The sequence below is a fragment of the Brachionichthys hirsutus genome, chromosome 14 (assembly GCF_040956055.1).
Source record: "Brachionichthys hirsutus isolate HB-005 chromosome 14, CSIRO-AGI_Bhir_v1, whole genome shotgun sequence".
Lineage (NCBI taxonomy): Eukaryota > Metazoa > Chordata > Actinopteri > Lophiiformes > Brachionichthyidae > Brachionichthys > Brachionichthys hirsutus.
In genome coordinates this window covers 10459313-10479179 of record NC_090910.1, presented here as the reverse complement: position 1 = coordinate 10479179, position 19867 = coordinate 10459313, and the positions used below count along the sequence as shown (strand labels likewise).

General features: G+C 50.4%; 1 protein-coding gene across 1 annotated transcript; it reads right to left on the bottom strand.

Annotated features, from left to right (window-relative positions):
* Positions 1-4110: 4110 nt before the first annotated feature.
* On the bottom strand, positions 4111-14214 carry slc4a2b (solute carrier family 4 member 2b). Its single transcript, XM_068748269.1, has 23 exons — positions 14206-14214; positions 12355-12523; positions 12028-12269; positions 11718-11842; positions 10744-10934; positions 9752-9888; positions 9192-9281; positions 8646-8826; positions 8435-8570; positions 7959-8160; positions 7765-7870; positions 7507-7691; positions 7087-7291; positions 6798-7004; positions 6514-6662; positions 6215-6409; positions 5687-5902; positions 5343-5432; positions 5094-5260; positions 4754-5007; positions 4496-4665; positions 4261-4434; positions 4111-4191 (listed from the first exon to the last, which is right to left on the bottom strand). The coding sequence occupies exons 1-23, from the start codon at positions 14212-14214 to the stop codon at positions 4111-4113; spliced, it is 3681 nt and encodes a 1226-aa protein (XP_068604370.1).
* Between the last annotated feature and the right edge of the window lie 5653 nt (positions 14215-19867).

Sequence of the window (19867 nt, the reverse complement as noted above, 5' to 3'; positions counted from 1 at the left end):
GTTTCTCATGCGTCTGTTTGAACTGAAGTGAAGGGACAGCCCACCCACTCCCGAGGACAAAAGGACATCCAGCCCTCTTTTTTTTTGGTCCCGGCAGAAACCCAGCCGGAAACAGAAATGGCTTTATTTAAAAAAAGAACAAGAAAAACATGCAACACAATGGAATTAAATAAAATAAAAATAATAATTAAATAACAGATGCCCACGAGTCAAATTTCAAGTGTTTTGTTTTTGTTTTTGTGTCTTTGTCCTTATTTTCAAAGACTTTTTAAGGAATAAGCTGAAGGAGAAAACTGGAAGGCCTCGCTCCAGAAATAAACCATGTTAAAAAAAAAAAGCAATAATATACCAACAAGACCCAATGTATGCACAGGAGTGTGCTGGGGTACGGGGTGGACTCAACTCTGCCCCATAGTGGACGTAAACAGCTACAGCGACTAAGTTCATTGACCTTTGGGGCCTCCTGAGAAATGTGTGACTTTCAGAAGGCAGCGTCTACCTCCTGGGATGTGCACCTGAATTACATCCGTCTCTTTTTTTTTGACTGTTTACGTGTTGGAAACCAGCTATTTGAGATATATTTTTTATTTTTTAAATAAAATGTTTGTGACCCATTCTTTCCACTTTTTCAGAATTTGCTACTCAAGGCAATACCAGCATTATTCTCTTGAGTACTGGCATGAGCAAAAAAAAACAAAAAAATGGACAATTTAATACATATATTGCAGATAAAGTAAACTTTAATGGCATTAATCGGATTTCTTTGAACAGATTTTATAATGAACAAAATAGAAGAAATCAATCATGCACACGTATTAAATTACAAATCGTAATTTAAATCGATTCCTTTTATTGCCAGATATGAGCCTCCACTTCTTCTACCCATCCGGTTACAGTGGTTCTCTCTCGACACCCTCATATGCTGCAAGGAAAACAAACACGTCGACCGATTTCAAAAACAGATTCACGAAGCTTTAAAGTCTGAACGAAGCGAGAAAACTGACCCGTGTGAGCTCCTCTTTGTTGACACAGTGGACGTAGAATTTGGGCTTCAGTTCAATGCGGTTCCTGAAGGTTTTGTAACAGACTGCGCAGTCGATCGTCGGCTGCACAGACCCAACCGCGTGCAGACGGATCAGGACAAGCAAGCACTTCAAATTCAAATGTCTTGATTGTGGTCAAACTTACTCTGGACTGACAGGCTGCGGCGTTGAACGCGCAGGCGGTGACGTTGACGTGGAAGTGGTGGTAGATGTACTTTACGTTATCGTCAGGCTGGAAGGAAGGAGAACAGAACATCTGTGAACAAGAGAGGGTTCTACTCACAGTCGTGAACCGCACCTGGACTCTACCTGGATGTCTGACTGGAAAAAACTTCGAAGGAAGACAAAAGTTTGGTTTCCATCCTCGGACTGGAGCTTCTCCAGGACCACGTCCACGCCGTTCCTGAAGGCTTCGGGGAGTCTGGCGTAGTTGTCCTCCTGGCTGTTGCAGGGAGAGATCAACGTTTGAAGGCCGAGCAGCAGCAGCAGCAGCGGCAAAGCAGCCATCTTCCTCTGCGTCTGTTTGAGCTGAGGCGAAGAAGAGACAGATCACCCACTCCTGAGGACAAAAGGACATCCAGCCCTCTTTTTTTTTTTTTTATCCTGGCAGAAACCCAAACTTGCCTTCAGACAGACGTCTGTGAGGATGAAGCTTCCAACACTCATTAGGAGAGACAACAACAAACAGAATCATCTCATATTCCAGAAATAAACCATGTAAAAATAAAAAAAAACAGTAATATACCAAGACGACCTGCAGGCAAACCCAACAGCAGCCAATGTATGCGCAGAAGTGTTCTGGCGTGGACTCAACCCTGCCTCCTAGTGGACTTAAACAGCTACAGCGACTAAATAAATTTCCCTCTTCGGGCCTCTTAAAAGGTGGAAGTGATAGGTGGGCTGCGTCTACTTCCTGGGATATTGTATTACACACGTCCTTTTTGGACTGTTTATGTGTTGCAAACTTAAAGTGAAGTGTCTGTGCCCCCCCCCCCCCCCTCCCCTCGGGCGACCTCATTTGATACATGAAGCTCTATTTGGAGAGTTCAATGCACCGCAACTTCAAACAGAACCAAACACACAAAATACAGACATCTGAATTATCATAAACTGCTTTTTTTTTTTTTTTTTGCACAACATGAAATAAGAAGCTGGAGGAGGAGCCGGATCGCCTGGATTCAAGCCCAAACAGCACTCACCTGTGCCGCCACGCCGAATATCTTCCAGCAAAAATCAAAGAAAATTAGGAGGAAAAACGCGACAGAACGGGTTAAATAGAAAATAATTTTATTTGTCATCAATATTTTAACTCTTTAATTCAACGAACACGGGAACATCAGCAATTAGCCTCTTGGACTATTGCTTACAACAAATCAGCACTTTAGGATGCTTTGGTATAACGCAGACGGCCGTCATTCACAGGCACATTAAGCAAACATGAAACAGACACTGTATTCAACTCCCCCCCCCCCCCGTTCCTCATCTTCACCTTCATCACAAAGCAGCCAAACGGTTGCGTCATTCTCGTATTCCAACAGATAAATAACGAAGAGATGCTTGATTTTTATCTCCAAAGTGCAAACTATTGTAACACGTGCGTCAGCCTTAGAAACACAACAGACACATGCGGCTGATCTTTTCACCATCCCCACGGGTACTCCGGTTCTTTGTGACACCCAACGGGCCGAGATGGGACCGACCCACGGGGAATAGTGCCTGGATTCCACGCTGGACAGTAACAGGACTGAAATTTAACATCCGACATTCAAATCCACGTTGCAAGTGATGCAGCGAGATACAAAAATGATGCATATAACATTTTTAAAATCCTTCCCTCTCAGTTATGCATGAATATAGATATATATATATTTTTTTAGACACGATTGTGTGGAAATTTGGTCGACCAGGTTTCACAAAAGGTGAGATTGAAACGTTCCAGCAAAAAAAGAATAATAAATTGTGTTAAAATACGGAATGTTAGATTAAATTTTTTGCTAATTGCAGCAGAGAAAGATGTTAGAAGATCTGAGATTTCTTAAAAGCAGCTTATTTTTCTGATCACAAAAATACGTACGTAAAGATTTTGGCACTTTGACATAGAAACCAAAAAATTATAGTAATTCCCATAGAGCCACACGTCAGTACTTTAGTGCTCTAAATGTGTGCGTAGAGACATTTAGAGCACGCGTTACGACACCGATTTAACCACTTCTGCAACAACACTTTTTATGATTACAAAAAGATAAGTATAATAAGACACTTCGTGTAGCGCTCCCTCTGCTGGTGACCTTTACTCACTGCAAGCTAGAGAATTGATCATGAAAAGCCCATCCATCTACGCTGCTGCGTTCAGGTACAAAAACATGCACGGTTAAAGGAGTGTCGCTAACAACTAAAGAGAACATAAATCATGCTGCGGCTAAAAACAATCAGACAAAAGAGTCATTGTTCAGATTTGGTGCTTTAAAAAAAAAAGAAAAAGTGCTACAAGCTTTGAGGAGGCGAGTAAAGCGATCAGCTGTCTACAATGAGACGGGCTTAGGAAAGGAAAACGCCTCTGAGCGTAACGTTTCCTTCATAAGGCGCTTGGGTGAGCTTCAAACATGAAAAAATTATTAAATCAGCACGTTAATACAAAAGAATAAATCCCATTTATCCTCCACGTAGTCAGTGTGAATCAGAGCAACGCCCCAAGGCTAAAAGTGAATCCTTTTTTCCCCCAAATCTATCATCTGAGATCGTCAATTAATTCTGAGGCGTAGATCGCATCAGGTGATTTAGAATCTCTCGTCTCCTAAAATATGCTACCTGTACGCGGACCTGTTTGATCTCCTAAGATGGACGCCCCCCCCCCCCCCCTATCGATCTGATCAAAGGGAACTTTCATCAGAGTTTAACCGAAGTAACAACCGACCGGACCAAGCGTTCGCCTCCTTCGACTCGCCTGATAGGAGCGGGTTTTAGCCGCAGATAAAAGTTGATTGCGTGGTCGAGAGCTCCACGGGCGTTTCCGTTTCCTGTCGGGAGGAGTCTTGTGCGTGGGCGGGGCCTGAAACGCCAGCGCCGGTCACACTGGCATGTGCATCTCGGAGTATTCGTCGTGACACTCGCGATCGTCAAACTTGGGCTCCGCGTCGTCTGCATCCAGCTGGAGAAGACGGGAGACAGCCGTCATTATCAAAAAGGAACCCACAGCGCCCTCCTGTGGTCAACTCACGCAGGCCATCTCTCTGCCGGTGAAGATGCGGGGCAGCAGGAGCATCTTGACGGGGACGGTGAGGATGAGGATGAAGGGGAACGCCAGCGACGCCTGGGTCGACATGACGGCCCACAGAGCTGCCAGACACACCACCTGGATGCAGGTGAACAGGTGCATGCGCAGCGTGCGGACCTGGAGGGGGACACGGCAACGTTTGAACACCTTCCGCGTTGTTTTGCGACGCCCTCCTTACCTTGCGTACGTAGGTGTGGTCGGGGTGATACTTCGGCGGCATGAGCAGCAGCATCATCCTCTCCGTGAGCTGGATTCCATTGAGCGACATCACGCCCATGTAGAGGAAGATGCCAAACAACACCGCCAGGGGGATCTGGCGCAGCAGGTCGCCGATCACAATAGACATACCTTTGGGGAGGGGGGCGGGGCATGGATTTAGGCCTTCATTTTAATTGGTTTTGAGAGCAGCAATGAGAGTTCAGTATCCAACACTGACCGACCAAGATGGCCACCAGGAGCCCCGTGACCCTCTGCTCCTTCACCTCCTGGATGCGAGGCTTGTCTCCGGGGGCGACGGCCTTGCTCATGACGGTCAGGGCGTTGACGTGGGTCACCGAGCGAACGGTGGCGGCGGCCATCCACGGCAGGCCGAACAGAGCCGAGCCGCCCCCGAGCGCCACGATCAGCAGCAGGTCGAGGTGGAAGCCGGAACCCTTCACCAGCATCCGCTCCTTCTTGCTCACGATCAGGCTGCAGGGCGTGGACGGAAGCGGCGTCAAGCCACGGGACGGGGGCGGGATCAGTTCAAAGGGGGGGGGGGGTCAGCGGAGACTCACGTGGTGATCTGAGTCTCCATGAAGATGAGGATGAAGACCAGCAGCGCCGGCAGGCAGCAGCCGAACATCATCCAGACGGGGAAATCGCCGTCTGAACCCAGAGGGCTGATGACCCAGCCGCGCTTGCTGGGACTCGTCACGGACAAGCCTCGAGGAACGCTCAGCTTCTGGAGGGAGGACGAGGGGGGATGGGGGGGTGAGAGCGGCAGCAATGAGGAAGAGGCTGACCGAGTTGTCCGATCATCTCACCTGCGTGTACGTGTCGTTTATGACGTAATCCACCAGGACCATGACGAGGATGGCAATCGGAACGCCGAAGTCTCCGATGATCCTGCGAAACTGAACCCCCCCCACCACAGGGCGTGAGACGAGCGTCCAATAAGAATGCCAGTTTTATTTTCCTGTCGCACCTTATTGGTTGGGCTTTTAATCGTTTAACTCCACAACTCACGCCAGAGTGTTAAACACGGAGCTGAAGCCTGCAGCTTAATTTAGCTAACCCGAACCCTTTAACCGATCTCATTATTCGTCTTCCAGAGCGCCTCTGAACCCAACTGAACCTGAAACCCCCTTGAGATGATCCGGCTCCTCACCCTCCCCGGGAAGAACGCGCTGTTCTTGAACTTGCGCAGGTAGAAAGCGATGAAGAACGTCCCGGCCATAAGAACCAGGGAGAGCAGCGCCGTGTTGGGCTCCCCCTGGACCCCCACCCTCACGGATTCGCTGCCGTTGCTCGGGGCAACCGTGATATTTTCCGCTTCCGTGCCGTTGCTGAGGGAACAACGCTTCAGTGGGTGGTCCCTGAAAATCTGGAAGATGGAGTGAGTTCAGATTAATATTTAGGCCGAGACCACAGCAAATATAGATTATAATTTATAAACAACCACAAATAGCCTCCAAATCCATAAAATCCTGAGCCTGGATTATAAATAAACTCTTTAATCCAGGTCATTTAAGACAAATCAATCCGAAAAGGTTTCAGGTTCACCCGCTAGAAAAACCATCCTCATTTTGAATACCAGAGATCAGTCCCGTCGGTTTCAGTGTTGGGGGCTTGAACCCATAAGCGTGCCGCAACAGAAAACCTTTCTGTAATCAGGGGTTGCCATCTTCAGGCGTACCTTGCCCAGTTTGATGAAGGTCTCGCAGATGAAGATGAGGGAGATGAGGAAGGAGAAGATCTCCTGGGTGAAGCGGGACACAAAGCGGACCAGGAAGCTTCCCTCGAAGGCCACCGTGACGACCACGATGACGACGAGCCAGAACCCGATCCAGACGCGGCCCGTCAGGTACTCGATGCCGTTTGATTTGCAGAACTGTGAGGATAAAGAGCAAAAGATTTTTTATAAATACATCCACCACCACATATAGCAGAAAAAACGTCTTGGTTGCCAAGGGAACCGATTCGTTTCAGACTTACGCTGTAAAACGCTTCTTCAAACACCAGCAGGGGTCCGGAGAAGCCCACAACGAGCAGCGGCTGCGCTCCGAGCAGGCAGAAGAGCACGCCCTGGATCGACGTCGACACGATCAGCTCAGAAACGCCGATGAAACCTTCCGTCTTCTCACCTTGGCGACGGACGGACACAAACAAATCACAAGCCGGCGAGGGGTCGCAAAGGCTCATCGACGGGTGATTATCGGCAAATCCTCTCGTCTGGATGATTCTTCTCCCCCCCCCCCCCCCCCCCCGTGTTTACTCACCCAGCAGGCCGCCGAACGTTATGGCTGGCGAGAGCGCCGCGAAGTAGATGAAGAGGATGGCCGCCATGCACTGGCTGTTCAGGGCGTCCTTGAAGTCACTGAGGTACTTCGGGTAACGGCGCCACACGTCTCGCACCAGGCCTCCGAAGGGGCGTCTGGTCCGCTCCAAAGGGTCGTCGGGCTTTTTCTCGGGGGTCAGGAGAGCCTCTGTTTGAAGAGCGCCTCGTTAATCCCCCCCCCCCGCAAGTCACTGAAACGGAACCGATGCACGGACACCGGAGGCGCTCACGCTTTTCCTCCAGACTTTTCGGCTCCTTGACCTCCTGCTCCTCCCGCTTGCGCAGCATCTCCCTCTGAAAGCGAGCGACGGAACGCAGCAGCTCGTCGCCGCCCATCTCCGAAGGCGGAAGCACGATGCTGCAGTCCAGGAAGCTGTTGATGGCGTTCAGCAGGTCCTGCCTTTCGTCCGCCAGGTAGGCCGCCTCGTGGAATTGCTGGATGGCGATTCAGATGGGTTTGATTTTAAACCAATGAAACATTTCACTTCACTTCTGTACTCTCGTTTACTTTTCATTCTGGGGCACAAACGGCCGTTGGAGACAAGACGGTGAATTCAAATCTGCGACTTAAGGCAAGTACATATTGAGAATATAAAGACAGAAACAACAACAAAGAGGTCATTTCCTCCTTTGTCTAACTTCCCCATCACCTTGTCAGACATCAGCGTGGAGATGGAACGTCCTATCTGGTGATAGTCCATGCTCGTTGTAGCGGGTCCCAGCAAAACGAAGAGGAACCTGACCGGGACGGGGACCTCCAGCACGGACTCCAGCTCCACCGCCTGCTGCAGGCGCACAAACGCCATGGTGGGCTGCTCCAGGAAGTCCACGCTGCCTGACAGACCAAGGGGCGCGACAGTCAACAAAACTACACAGCGAGGCGTGCCCTTCCCACGGTTTCCACTCACCCACAAGGACGACGGTGGCCTCGGCGTTTTCTGGGATCTTCTCCAGCAGCTTCAGCTCGTGTTTGGATTTGGAGCGATGCATGCCGGGGGTCAAGGCGGCTTCCTTCTGCTGCAAATGGAAAACGGCACCAAAAAGTGACGGAGAAAACCCAAAATGCGCCGCTTCGGGAAAACATTTTCCGGACCAGACCGACCTGCAAATCGTTCTTTTCAATCTCGACGCGCGCGTCGGCGTCCCCCGTGGCGTGGACGGTCCCCATGAGCGGGTCGGTCACCGATGGCTCCGGCTGGTGGCTGTGATTGGCGCCGTGGTGGTGCGTTATCAGGCTGCCCAGGCTGGCTGCCGAGATGTTCCTGGGGAAGGTGCTAGCGTGCTCCTTCTCATCGCTCGGGTGGCTGGGGGGAGGAAGAGAGAGGGTGAGGAGGAGGAGGAGGAAGAGAGGCAGCGACCGAGCACGAAGCCACCCAAGTAGCAGGAAGTGAGAAACAGAATAAACCGCGCTACGTTAGCATGTTCAAGGTCACGGCAGAGGTCGTTAGGGTTCCGGAATTTTAAAACTCTGCCAGCGGTGCTGAAAACGCTGAAAACAAAAGTGAAATTCCTCAGTGGATCCTTGTAATTTCCCCTCAAAGAGAAATGGCTGCTTGTTCGTCGGGGGGGGGGGGTCACCTGTGCTTCAGCAGCAGGGCCCTCAGGACGTTGGCTCGGTCCTCAGCTTTGATCTGGTCAGAAATAATCATCTGTTCCACCACCTGGTGAGCGATCCCGGGCAGGGTCTTCTGGTCCAGGTCCAACAGAACCGCGCCTGTGGACAGACACCGGACTGAGCTCGGCGCTTCCTGGCCCGGAGGCCACGCCCACTGATAATCCCATCGCTGACCGTGCGAGATTGTCCTCCGGAGCTCCAGCAAGCTGCGAAAAGACAACGAGGCCACGTGCGGCTTCCCCCAACGGTCGGTCTCCTCCTCCACGTCCTCCTCAAACTTGATCCATCGGGCCGTCTCCTTCCACTGCATCTCTTGGTTCTTGTCCATGGTCAGCTCATTCAGCTCCACGAACACCTGAGGACACAGACGAAGACGGCGTGAGGACGCGGTCGAGGACGTCCGCGGTGGCCGCACAGAACGACATGCACCGTTTTTAAATTCAAGCACTTTATGTTTTAGCTCTCGAATCCAAACACAAACCTCACGCCATCGCCCTGCAGCAGGAAGAGGAAGTGAAAGAAGAAAGACACAGGAGGAGGACAGACGACAATCTGGAGCGCTTAAATATCTGACGACAGATTATCAGTGGAAAACCATGCTGGTCAGTCTTGAAGCCCAAAACGGACAGGAACACACTCCTTAAACGGAAACACGCCCGCTTGCATGCCTGTGAAATCACGCTCACACAGGTCGAACCTGCCCGGTCGACCTCGTCTCACCTTCTGGTACGGAACCATTTGAAAGTGATCGGCGTCCATCAGGACGCCTCCTATCCGCGAGGCAGAGCGGTACAGAACCAGCGGTAGCGGCTGGAGGAGCAAAACGGTGCAGGAGGTGACTCACAGTAAACCTCCCTCCCTCACACACCTGACAGGGACCTGTTGTTTCCTCAGGCTGGGGGGGGGGGCATTAAAAAAAGATAGCTCCGTCTCAGGAGTTGCAGCGTCTAGTTACCGCAGCTATTCTGTCCCCCCTCATTTTGTCTTTCAGCGTGTGAAATACAAGAAGTCTTTTCAAGAACAAATGGAAAAACGTCTCTTTTGTTTATATGATACGCTCATTACATAAATTATGCAAATGAGTCCCTGCTTTATCGCTTACCGCTCCCGAGGCGCGTAAATAATCAGCAGCGTCACAAAACATTGTGAGAATTCTGAGGTGGTGTCAAAACCTGTGACCTGATCTGAAGCCGTTTACCAGTGGGAAGCGGGATCAGAATTCACTAATCACCTGTTGGGATTAAAGGTAACCCCCCCCCCCCCCCCCGGGAGCCCCTCACCTCGTGTGGGGTTCGGTCGTGCTTTCGGCTGCGACAGGTCGGCTCTCTGTGGTCTTTGCCGACGTGCACCATCTGACCCTTGGTGCTCTTTCTGACCAGGTGTCTGCGCACGCCGGGAACATCCTCGAAGCGATGACCTGTGGGGGGGGGGGTCAAATTAAAATCAATCTAACAGGCTTTTACGGGTGTTCATTGATGGCTCATCTCAAATCCAAGTAAAAAAAAAAAAAGGCTTTCCAATCCGAAGATTTCTCGCCCGTCATCTCGTTCACTCTGCTCCTTCGCCGAGCGACTCCGTGACGTCTCAGCGGCGTCCGGGGCCGAATCCGACCCGATCATCGCGCACAGAAAAAGGAGGTCCAGGGATGGGCGTAGGTTAAGACTCAATTCTCAATTTAACCCCCCGAGGGAGCCGATTCTGTCAGAAGTGTTGATTTGCTCAGGCGGAACAAAGGGGAGGGGCGGCGATGTAATAATTCCTATTGTTGAGCGGCGGCCAGCGGCGAGAGACACTTTCCCAGGAAGATTTACGGGATTTACGGACACAGAGGATAAATTTTGCGTCTCTGAGATCCATCATGATGGAACTCATGAGCCCCTCAAGGACGGACCCGATTAAAAGGTTCTGAACCGAGGTCCAGGTTTCACAATTAGCCACCATGTTGGCTCGAGTCCCGGGCCTCAGCCGGGATTGGCTAATCTAATCATTTGGGCTTGTCTGCCTCGCTCTCTGCTGAGGGGTCAACTCCCCGACGTAAATCTCCCCGGCCTGGCGACCCCGTGCTGGGAAGGGGGGGGGGGCAGGAGCGTCACAGGGCGGCGGGGCGCGGGCTGCAAAGCAGAAAGGATTTAAGGTTCCCCCCCCGATGGTTCCGAAGGGCGTCTAAGCAACGGGACACCCGGCGATGTCGTCGTCTAATCGCACAACAACAGTTCAGAGGCGTCGGGACCCGGGAGGCGACCGCACGCTGGAGGGACGTCGTGAAACTCACTCTTGATGCCGTCCAGGTCGGCGGAGGCCAGCGTCTGAGCCTCGCTCTCATCGGTGGGGACGCGCTGGTACTTGGTCTGCTCGGCCCCCGTCATGTTGCCCGTGCGCCGGCGCTCCTGAAGGTCGTAGCCTCGGCTGGACTGCCGGACGAGTGCGGGGAGTTCAGGCGAGGCGTCCGGTGGCGCCGGCTTACTGGATCAAAGTGAGAGAAACTCAGATGCGATCGGACCTCAGAATTTTCCTTCGATTATTCGAGGCTGTTTTCCCTCGGCCACAAACGTTTCTCTCTAATCCATGCCACTTTAATATTCCTCATTATTCCTAATACTTTATTTATAACCCCCGTAAACTTTACCTGGTGCTTTTAATATTCCATGCTTCCATCTCGGGGAGGGGGGAGGGGGGGCAAACATTTAATCTAGACTTTCAATTACAAACGACATCCAGAAGAGCCGACTGAACGCCATGAACTCACCGCCCTTTAAATGTCAGCCGTCTGCAGCGGTTCAAAACGGCAAAATATATTTCTCTAAAATGAATCCGCCGTCACCGACCGACTGAAACGTTCCGACAGTCGTGTGTGCGGCTTCGTCCCGGCTCGGATTAGACCCTCATGAAGTGGGAAAGCGAATGCCGCAGGGGTTGGGCCGGGGGCCGGGGGGGCCGGCGAGGTGTGCTGTGCTGCGTTGGCTACAGTGACAGGTGAAATACGGGCCTCTGATTAGCGGGTTACTCGGGTCCATCAAAGCTCACGCCCAGCAGGTCCTCCGGATGCCCGAGACATGGCAACGCACGGCGTGGACCTCGACGGCCAATCAAGCGCACGCCTCGGCGGTCTCGCCCAATCAGAACCTCTGTAGGAACGTCTCCTTATGCAATCGCCCCCAGCGGGGTCACAAGCCAGTCCCCTCCCCTCCCTCTCTCTCTCTCTCTCTCTCTCTCCCTCCATCAGCCAGAGGAGCAGACTCGACTCACTCTGAAGAGGAGGCATCCTCAGCGGCCGCCCCCTCCCCAGACTGCGGCGCCGCTTCCAGCTCGCGGGACGCGCCGAGACGCTCCCGGTCGCGTCCGACCGCGTGGTCTTCGTCGGAAAGGAAGAACTGTCGGAGGAGAGAGAGAGAGAACGAGGAGAAGATGCTTCTGTGATGAAGAAGAAGTGACCAGTAAAAGGAGAGGAAACCGTATTCAGATACCCTCAGATTAAACTTGATTTGTGTTTAATCTGAGGGTAACTCAGATTAACGCTTCCACGATTGATCAACACAACGAGGAACTGAAATATTACCTCCACATCTTCGGCCGTTTCAGATTCAGCCGGAGCGGGAGTCGTCTCCGTCCCCTCCCCCTCCTCCTCCTCCTCGTCCTCATCCTCCTCGTCCTCGCCCTCCTCTATGGTGCCGCCGCCGCCGGAAACGTGGCTGCTTTTGTGATCCTTGTCCCTTCTCCTTTTCCTGCTCTTCTTCTTCCGTCCATCCGGGGGCAGCTTGGACAGAGGCCGGTGGCTGTGGTGAGAGGAGTGGCGGTGGTCTGGGGGGGGGGGGGTGCAGGATGCAAAAAAAAAAGGTCAACGCGTTGCTGGAGGAGCATCACGGAGCAGACGGCGCGCCTTTACATTCGATGTCCTCCTCGTGGTAGCCGTGGTGCTGCTCGTCGGGTACCGCAGGAGTCGGGCTGAGGATCTGCTGGAACCGCCGGACGCCCAGAGACTTGTTCAGGTCCCCGTCATCCTCCTCTTCAGGACGAAGAGGCCCGTGCGGTGACGAGCCAGCAGGCGCCTCTGGCTGCAAGTCAAACAGCAAAGATACATTAAAAATTTTTTGTTTGTAAGTCAATAAAATAGATTTAATATAAACTACTGAAGAAAAAAAAAGCTAATCATACCTGCGAAACGCTTCTGAACTAAAACTAATAATGGGAGCATGTTTTATTGACCCCTTCTAGCTTCCTGCCTCATTCTGGTCTGCAGCTCTCAAGCCAACGGCAGAGGGGGCTTCGGTTCTGCAGATCCAGCCAGAGGACATCGCAAGAGGAGCCCCCCCCCCCCCCCCTTCCTGAAGATTAGCCACGAACTGGAAGCAACAGATCCGTTAACTCTTTTTCCATGCGGCGGCGTGACAAGAATCACGTGGGAGAAGAGAAAACGGTTTCCCCGCAGCAGGACGCTGGAACCCGCTGCGTCCGCGCCGCCGGCGGGATGTTGAGATGAGGATTAACTGGAACGGCGCGGTGAAGGGATCCACAGGATCCGCCGTAGCGACCTCGTGGTAGAGTAAATGTTGCCATGGCTACTGCAGAATAACCCACGGTTATCGGTTCGACCCGTAGAGATCAAGGACCCTGGATTAAAAGACACGACCTAGGACCACGACCTAGGACTATTTAAAAACGGGTCCGTGTCGGGAAAAAGGTCGAGAACCAATGAGGTTAGAGGAGTTTTTGATGAGGATCGATTGAACTTGGTCGAGTTTTGTCAAAGATTCCCAAACCCTTATTGATTTTAACTTGATGACCTTCGCGACCTTTGACACCGAGACACAAGCAGAATCCATACAAGAAAAGCTCAGATGTTTTCTAACCATTTAAAATATAAAATAGTCCCCAAATGTAAGACTTTTTATTTATTTTTAAATACATGATTGTGTACAAAAAAAAAAGAAAAAAGCTACACCTTTACTTCAGAGATTAGAGGAATGTCAAATATATTAAACCCCGATTTATCAACTATTCATTGCGTAGCAAACCAGCTGTGCTAGATGATGCTTTTCATCACATGTAGACGGAAACACACGGATTTATCAGGCCTGTAACCTCGACTTGATGCTTGTAAACAATCCAAAGAAAGCGTGAAAAGCTGATGCTTGTGACCCAAATAGCTGCCGTTTCACTCCGACCTGCTTTACATGCCACACACAGGCGTTAAAACAACCCGGCTCTGTGGACAAGCTGAGACTTCTGAGCCAAAGAACAGACGGTCCAGTGTCTGCTGCACCTTTATTGTTGACCCAAGGCTCGGATTCACCCAACAAGGAGAAAAAAGAAGACCCTCTGAAAAAATGCTCTTAGCGCTTTAGAGCGCCAAGAACACAAACACAGCTAAAAGACAAAACAACCAAACCGGCCTAAACGGAGAAAGTGCCTCTTAGAACCTGAGAAACGGATCCTTCTGTGATTCTTCCAAATGCAATCGCACGTCTGATCCGAAGACCTCGGGGGTGCACATATCCCATCCAGATGTTTGTTTTTAAAAGGGCTCTCATTCATATCATGGTTTCATGGTAAAAAAAAAAAAAAAAAACCCCAGAGAGGTGGGAGGGACGTGCGAGCGATTCGCAAAAAAGAGACGAGAAATTTCCACAAGAAGCACCTGATGATGAATCAAACTTCCAGCAGGAGTAGTCTCTCTCGCTCTCTCTCTCTTTTTTTTTAAATTTTCCATCTCACTAAGGCGATTTCAGGGACTTACCTCGCTCATGGCGGTGCGAGCTAAATCTCAATGTTTCTGCGGCAACAAAGCGTTGCTGCCCTCCACCATGGCAACGCTGCAGCTCCAACCCTCGACACCTCTATTAAGAACCGCCAGCAGGAGACGTCCCTCTCCCCCCCTGCGCTTATCAAAAAAACCTTGTGATGCCCTAATCAGAGCCCTATCGGCAAAGCGGCCACCTTCACCGTTCTGCCCAATGTCCCCCCCCCCCCCCCGGGCCGGACAAACAAGAGTCTCGCTTCGTCTTTGGAGGACAAACGGCGACTGAAAGGACAAGCCGTGTTTGAACAGCTAGGAACAAAAAAAAAAAACCAGCGTTGACATTCCTCTCAGCTTCATAAACTTTGTCACATGAAAGCCTAAACATTGACCAAGGTGCTCTTTAGTCAAGGGCAATGCAAACGCTTAGAAACTAAACATCTGAGGAGCATTTTTGACGGCTAATATTGACGGAAGAATCGTGAAGTCGTAGTTTGTAACGCAACTTGATGATGAAAAGTGTTTGGATGCTTTTATACTTTCTGACCCCTTGCCCTTCCGTGTGAAGGTGAACCAGCGGGATCCGCAGGTCGCCTAATATGACTACTCCTCAAAAGTAAGAACCAACAGTCCCCTGCTGCAAAACGCGGAAACCCACCTGCTACCATTGGGGGGAAGGGGGGGGGCGTCTGTAATGAGTGACACATTAAGTCGACGTTGATTCCCCGAACCTGAGAGATGTCAATGCGCCGTGGGTGAAGAAAGAGCACGTCTCAAAAACACATCTAAAAGCAAAGATTAACCAGCTGATGCGTTTATTTAGGGATAGATTTATCCCATTTAGCAGAATATTTGTTGACCTCATAGAAATGGAGGGCAGACCTCACACGCAGACAACCGACCACGATGGACGCACACGCTACACTTGAGAATTCCACGCGTGGCCAAAAAAAACTCACCTCAAATGTGTATAGAAAGTCCATCAAACTGCACAGGTGTGTTTGCTGCACACTCGAAATACAGCGAGATAGCTATGTTGACTTTCCCAATGAGGAACTCGCCACCCGGCTGGTTCTTCTCGCCACGCGAGCAGGACGAGACCGTCAGGTGGGAAGAAGACAGCCGGTTGCACAACATTACCTCTCGACAATTAAAAAGCGGGAATCGCCTGAACTCTCCCGGGCCTAGGCGTGCACACAAGCGCACATTGTTCACGCGGCAATGATTAACGTGGGAGAGTCGGCGCCGACAGACCGACCAATGACAGCGACGGGCTCGGTCCCACGGCAAACAGCTTTATCTCCAGAGCGCTCCTGCCGGCTGGACGTCTAAGATCACGACGTTAAATATTGTCGGCTGTACAATCAATCCACGCCTTTGTGAGAGCAAAGAGAAGATCATTCATATTCAAATACTGTACAGACTGGCGGGGGGGAGGGGGGGGGGGGTCTAAGAACGATAAAGCATCTCAACCCGTGGACTCCCTGCACATCTTTCACGGATCAGTAGATTTGTGGAATCTCTTTGACTTCCATCTCCCGAACTCCCTGCATTCCATGTCCGGAATGACGACGGGGTCGGATTTCAGATTAAGTGGTTCATGTCCAACCAACCCCCCCCCCCCCCCCCCCCCGGATTACATGCGGGTAAATGCAGGGGTTGCAAGTTTGGTAACAGTTGTGCAACACTGGAAAAGGAACCGACATAAAAAGTGCAAAGTTAAGGGAAAGCTTCTTTTCCACATTGTTTTTTATTTGCAGTGAGGAACGGAGCGGCTTTGACTTTTCAGAGCACCGTGCACACGCATAGAGGGGTGCTTGAAGAACACGTGCGCTTTCAGACTTTTAATAATATAATTAAAAAAAGGTAAAGCTTCTGAAACTCCTGCAGAGTTTGTGAGAAAACGAGAAGCCCTGAACTTGGAGTAACATGAATGAGAAAAGAACACGCGATCCTCATAATGCCTGAACTGGAATTGGAACATATTAAATCCCGCAGCAGCGTAACCGTGGGAAACCGATGACGTCGGACAATATGAGGCCGTTCGATTTGGTGGATTTCCCTCTTAAGCTCGGGACGTTTTCTGCTGCAGCGGCGTAACGGAGCCTAAGGTGGATTCCTCCAGAGCCTCCCCGAGTCAAAGAATGCTGCCGTTCTTCAGCCGCCGAGCTCCGGGGCAGCGCCGTTATCAGATCGACCCCGCGTGCAAATATTGTTTTAGTGTTTCCACCACCAGCAACCCATAAAAGTTAATGAAAAGAGGAAGGAAGCGGGCTCAGCTGTGGAACTGCTGACAGGGGAAATGTCACCGGCAGACCCGAGGAGCTTTTAGGAGCAATTCATGACACTTTATTTATTTGATGCTGCCAGGGAGCTGGATCAAGGATGCAACTAGATTTGTACACACGCCCGTCCAAAATACACACTGGGCTGCCGGACGGGCCTGAACTTTTGCTGAGGCGGCATAAATCCAGGAGAGAATTAAAATGGAGCCGCTTTAAACACGCTCGCTGTTGGAATCTCCTTCACCTGAACGGCATACGACCTGGAACCGTGCGTCTCATTACGCGGTCAGTGACGCCGGCGCCCGACCTCCCCGCGGTACGCTCGGGCTTTCATTTGCTCGTGTGGTCTTACTGCAGCATCTGGAATCTTCTTGTTGGGATTGCTCATGGCTCGACAGCGGCTGGCGATGCTCCGGGAAGCTGGATTCGAGTTGGCGCGGCTTTAACCCTTCTCTTTCTCGCTGGGACTCAGACTGCTTTTGGGCAGCATAACCTGGAGACGAGGGGACAGAACAGATCAGGGGTCAGGTGACCCTTCATTGTGAGAGCGTCGCACTTAGAATGGTGACATCATAGAAGCAATTTCAGCGCAATACAGTCGGAAGATGATCACGAACACCCGGCAACAAACTCATCGGTCGTATTGGGCGGTCTTTCGACGTTTGCCACTAGATTAGCTTTTTTTGCTACGCTAACATTTGCTAATAAATAACGACACTCCCATCGCCTTCTATTCTGTGGCTCACGGTTTCAGAGTCGGGCAACACCCCCCTCGCCGCCATTGAAGGTCATTCATTAGCCATTAGCGTTAGATAAGCAGATAACGCAGTGCCACTGTGCAGAGGACCCTTTGATAAGCGGCGGCGCGTGCCTCCCGCCGACCTCCATGTCCGTCACCTCGGTTATATGAGGCCAAGATTACAAAAGATTTGCAGAGACAACAATGTGCGCGACAGGAGACTTATTGTGACAAATCTTATAAGGCTTAAGTTAAAGGCAAAGCCGTTTCCGTCCCTCTACAGAATCACAATAACTTTTAATAAACTAGCAAATTTGTTCTGCCTTTTAAACAACTTCCCAGAGAGCTGACGAGTCTCCTTGATATCTGAGCGCCATCATGTGAATGACCTTGTCGACAGCGAGGTACGTTTTTTGCTTCTTGTTTCACTGAAGCACAATCAATGATAAGAAATTACATTTTCGATGGCTTTGCTTTATTGTGTGTGTGTGTGTGTGTGTGTGTGGGGGGGGGTCTGTGGGGGGGTTCATCCACAGTGGAAGTCGTGTCTAAATGTAGGCCGAACAAAGAAATCACCTGCCAACGCTTCTGAAACCGAGACGCCGTCATGGTGGCCACTTCAGGTCATTTAAATGCCACGCTGGTCCTACCGGGAACGCCAGCTTTGAAGCTCCGCGGAATAACGGCGGCCCAGACGGGATCGGAAATTGCACTGTGGACAATTTTATGCTTTTGATGGAACTCATCATTTTTATTTTAGTAGTTTCACATTCTTAGCATCTCCCATCTGGTTTCTTTTTTTTATTGGTCGTTGTTTCCCGCATTGCTGCTGTCTGATGCTACATTTGTTGTTGTTGTTGTCTGGTTTATGTTGTTTTATTCTCAGCTGGCTGCACAAGAATCCAACCCCCCCCCCCCCCCACCCCCACCCACCCTCAGGGGATTAATAAAGTTATCCCTCGATAAAGGAGTCTATTGGAGCTAGCTGGGGTATGTTCGAGGATTACATTCCCAGTAAATCTAGACCCCCGCCACTGTGGAAGATGCAGGACCGGCTACACAGGGATAAAGTTACAGAACCCGGCGATCCTGAGCAGAAGGCATGGGAACCGGCTTATCAACCTCAAGGCAGGTCTGCATCAACAGCAATCAGGAGGACAAAACAAAAGGACGCCGCAAAGGCAATGTCCCTCAATGATGATGTGTTTTGGCTGCAATGAGGCACAACCAATCAGAGGGCAGGAAAAAGAAAGGAAACGGTCGCCCCTTAAGTAATAACCAAATAGACGAGGATGAATGAGTGCAGGAGAGAAAAGAGAACAAAACATCAGTTTGTAGTTTGTTACCCAGGAGCCCTGCAATGACATTGTCTTACACCCCCCCCCGCCAGAAAAAAAAGAGGATTTTCTTTTCCCAGTTTTTTCCACGCATGACACATTGAAATGCGTGAAGGCGAGGCTTTGGGGGAAATTATCCTTCTGGGAGGAAGCAAGTATGAAAACAGGAAGAAGGCAACTATATACTGAGGCTAACGAGGAGCTAGAAATTTATACATATAAAAAAAAGGGTCACTCTGGAATTCTGTCAGACCTGAAATAATAATCAGACACTTTATCAGAATAGATTTCACGTTCTCTCCTGCTGTGCACAAACATGTATCTGATAGCCACCCTAATAATAATAATAATAATTTGGGTGGCTATAATAATAATCCTCCTTTTATTAGGGACACAAAGGCAGGTTACGGATACCGCTAAGGAAAAGGAGAACTTTAATAATAAAAAAAAAAAGTCAGGAAGTCAAGCCGAGGAATTTCTCTCTTTCAAAATGTGATACGCTTTCTTTTTCCATTGAATGTAGAAAGTCGAGTCAAAGAGCGACTCGGCACGAGTGTTAAACTGCAAGCTCGTCCACAAAAGCCAATCAAAGAGGGCAGAATACAGAATTATTAGACAGAATTTAACGGGCCAATAAGCAAAGAATAACAAGGATGGGGAGGAAGCGGGCGGTTAAAAGTTTAAATAAAAGAAGTAGCTTTACGAAGAGCGAGTCAGCATGGCACGAAGCGATTTAAGGAGACAAACTTCAGGAAGTGCTTAATGGACACTTCAGAGTCGACCGGAGCGTTCAGAGATCCATCACTTCCACATTCTGCCGTCTGAACGTTCCAATTGTGGATTTATTGGAATGATCCGTGAACGTGTTTGACAGACCTTTTTGCTCGGCTGCGTAACTGGTGGATCTACGCCGGATTTATCCGCAGCAGGGTCACGGCTAACGTTGTAGATTATCAACTTGAGAACGAAAAAGTGTGACAAGTGACAAAAAACAAAACAATCAATCCTTCCCGAGTGTAGCCGACACGTGCAACCGCTCTATCTGAACCAAACGCCTGATAAAGTTAACCAAGCGGCACAAATAAGACGGTTTGAAAACAGAATAAAAATAAAATACAGGCAGATCTGTCAGTGCAGCGTACCTTCGGATGTTTACAGCAGAGGAGCCACCGCAGACATTGTAGTGAAATGAGAGACCCGGGTCTGGTCAGAGTGCAGGAAAAACCAAACAGAGATAGAGACAAAAGGAAAGAGAGTTAGAGATATGGTGCGCCAACGCCGGCGGAGCGAGTGCAGCTCGG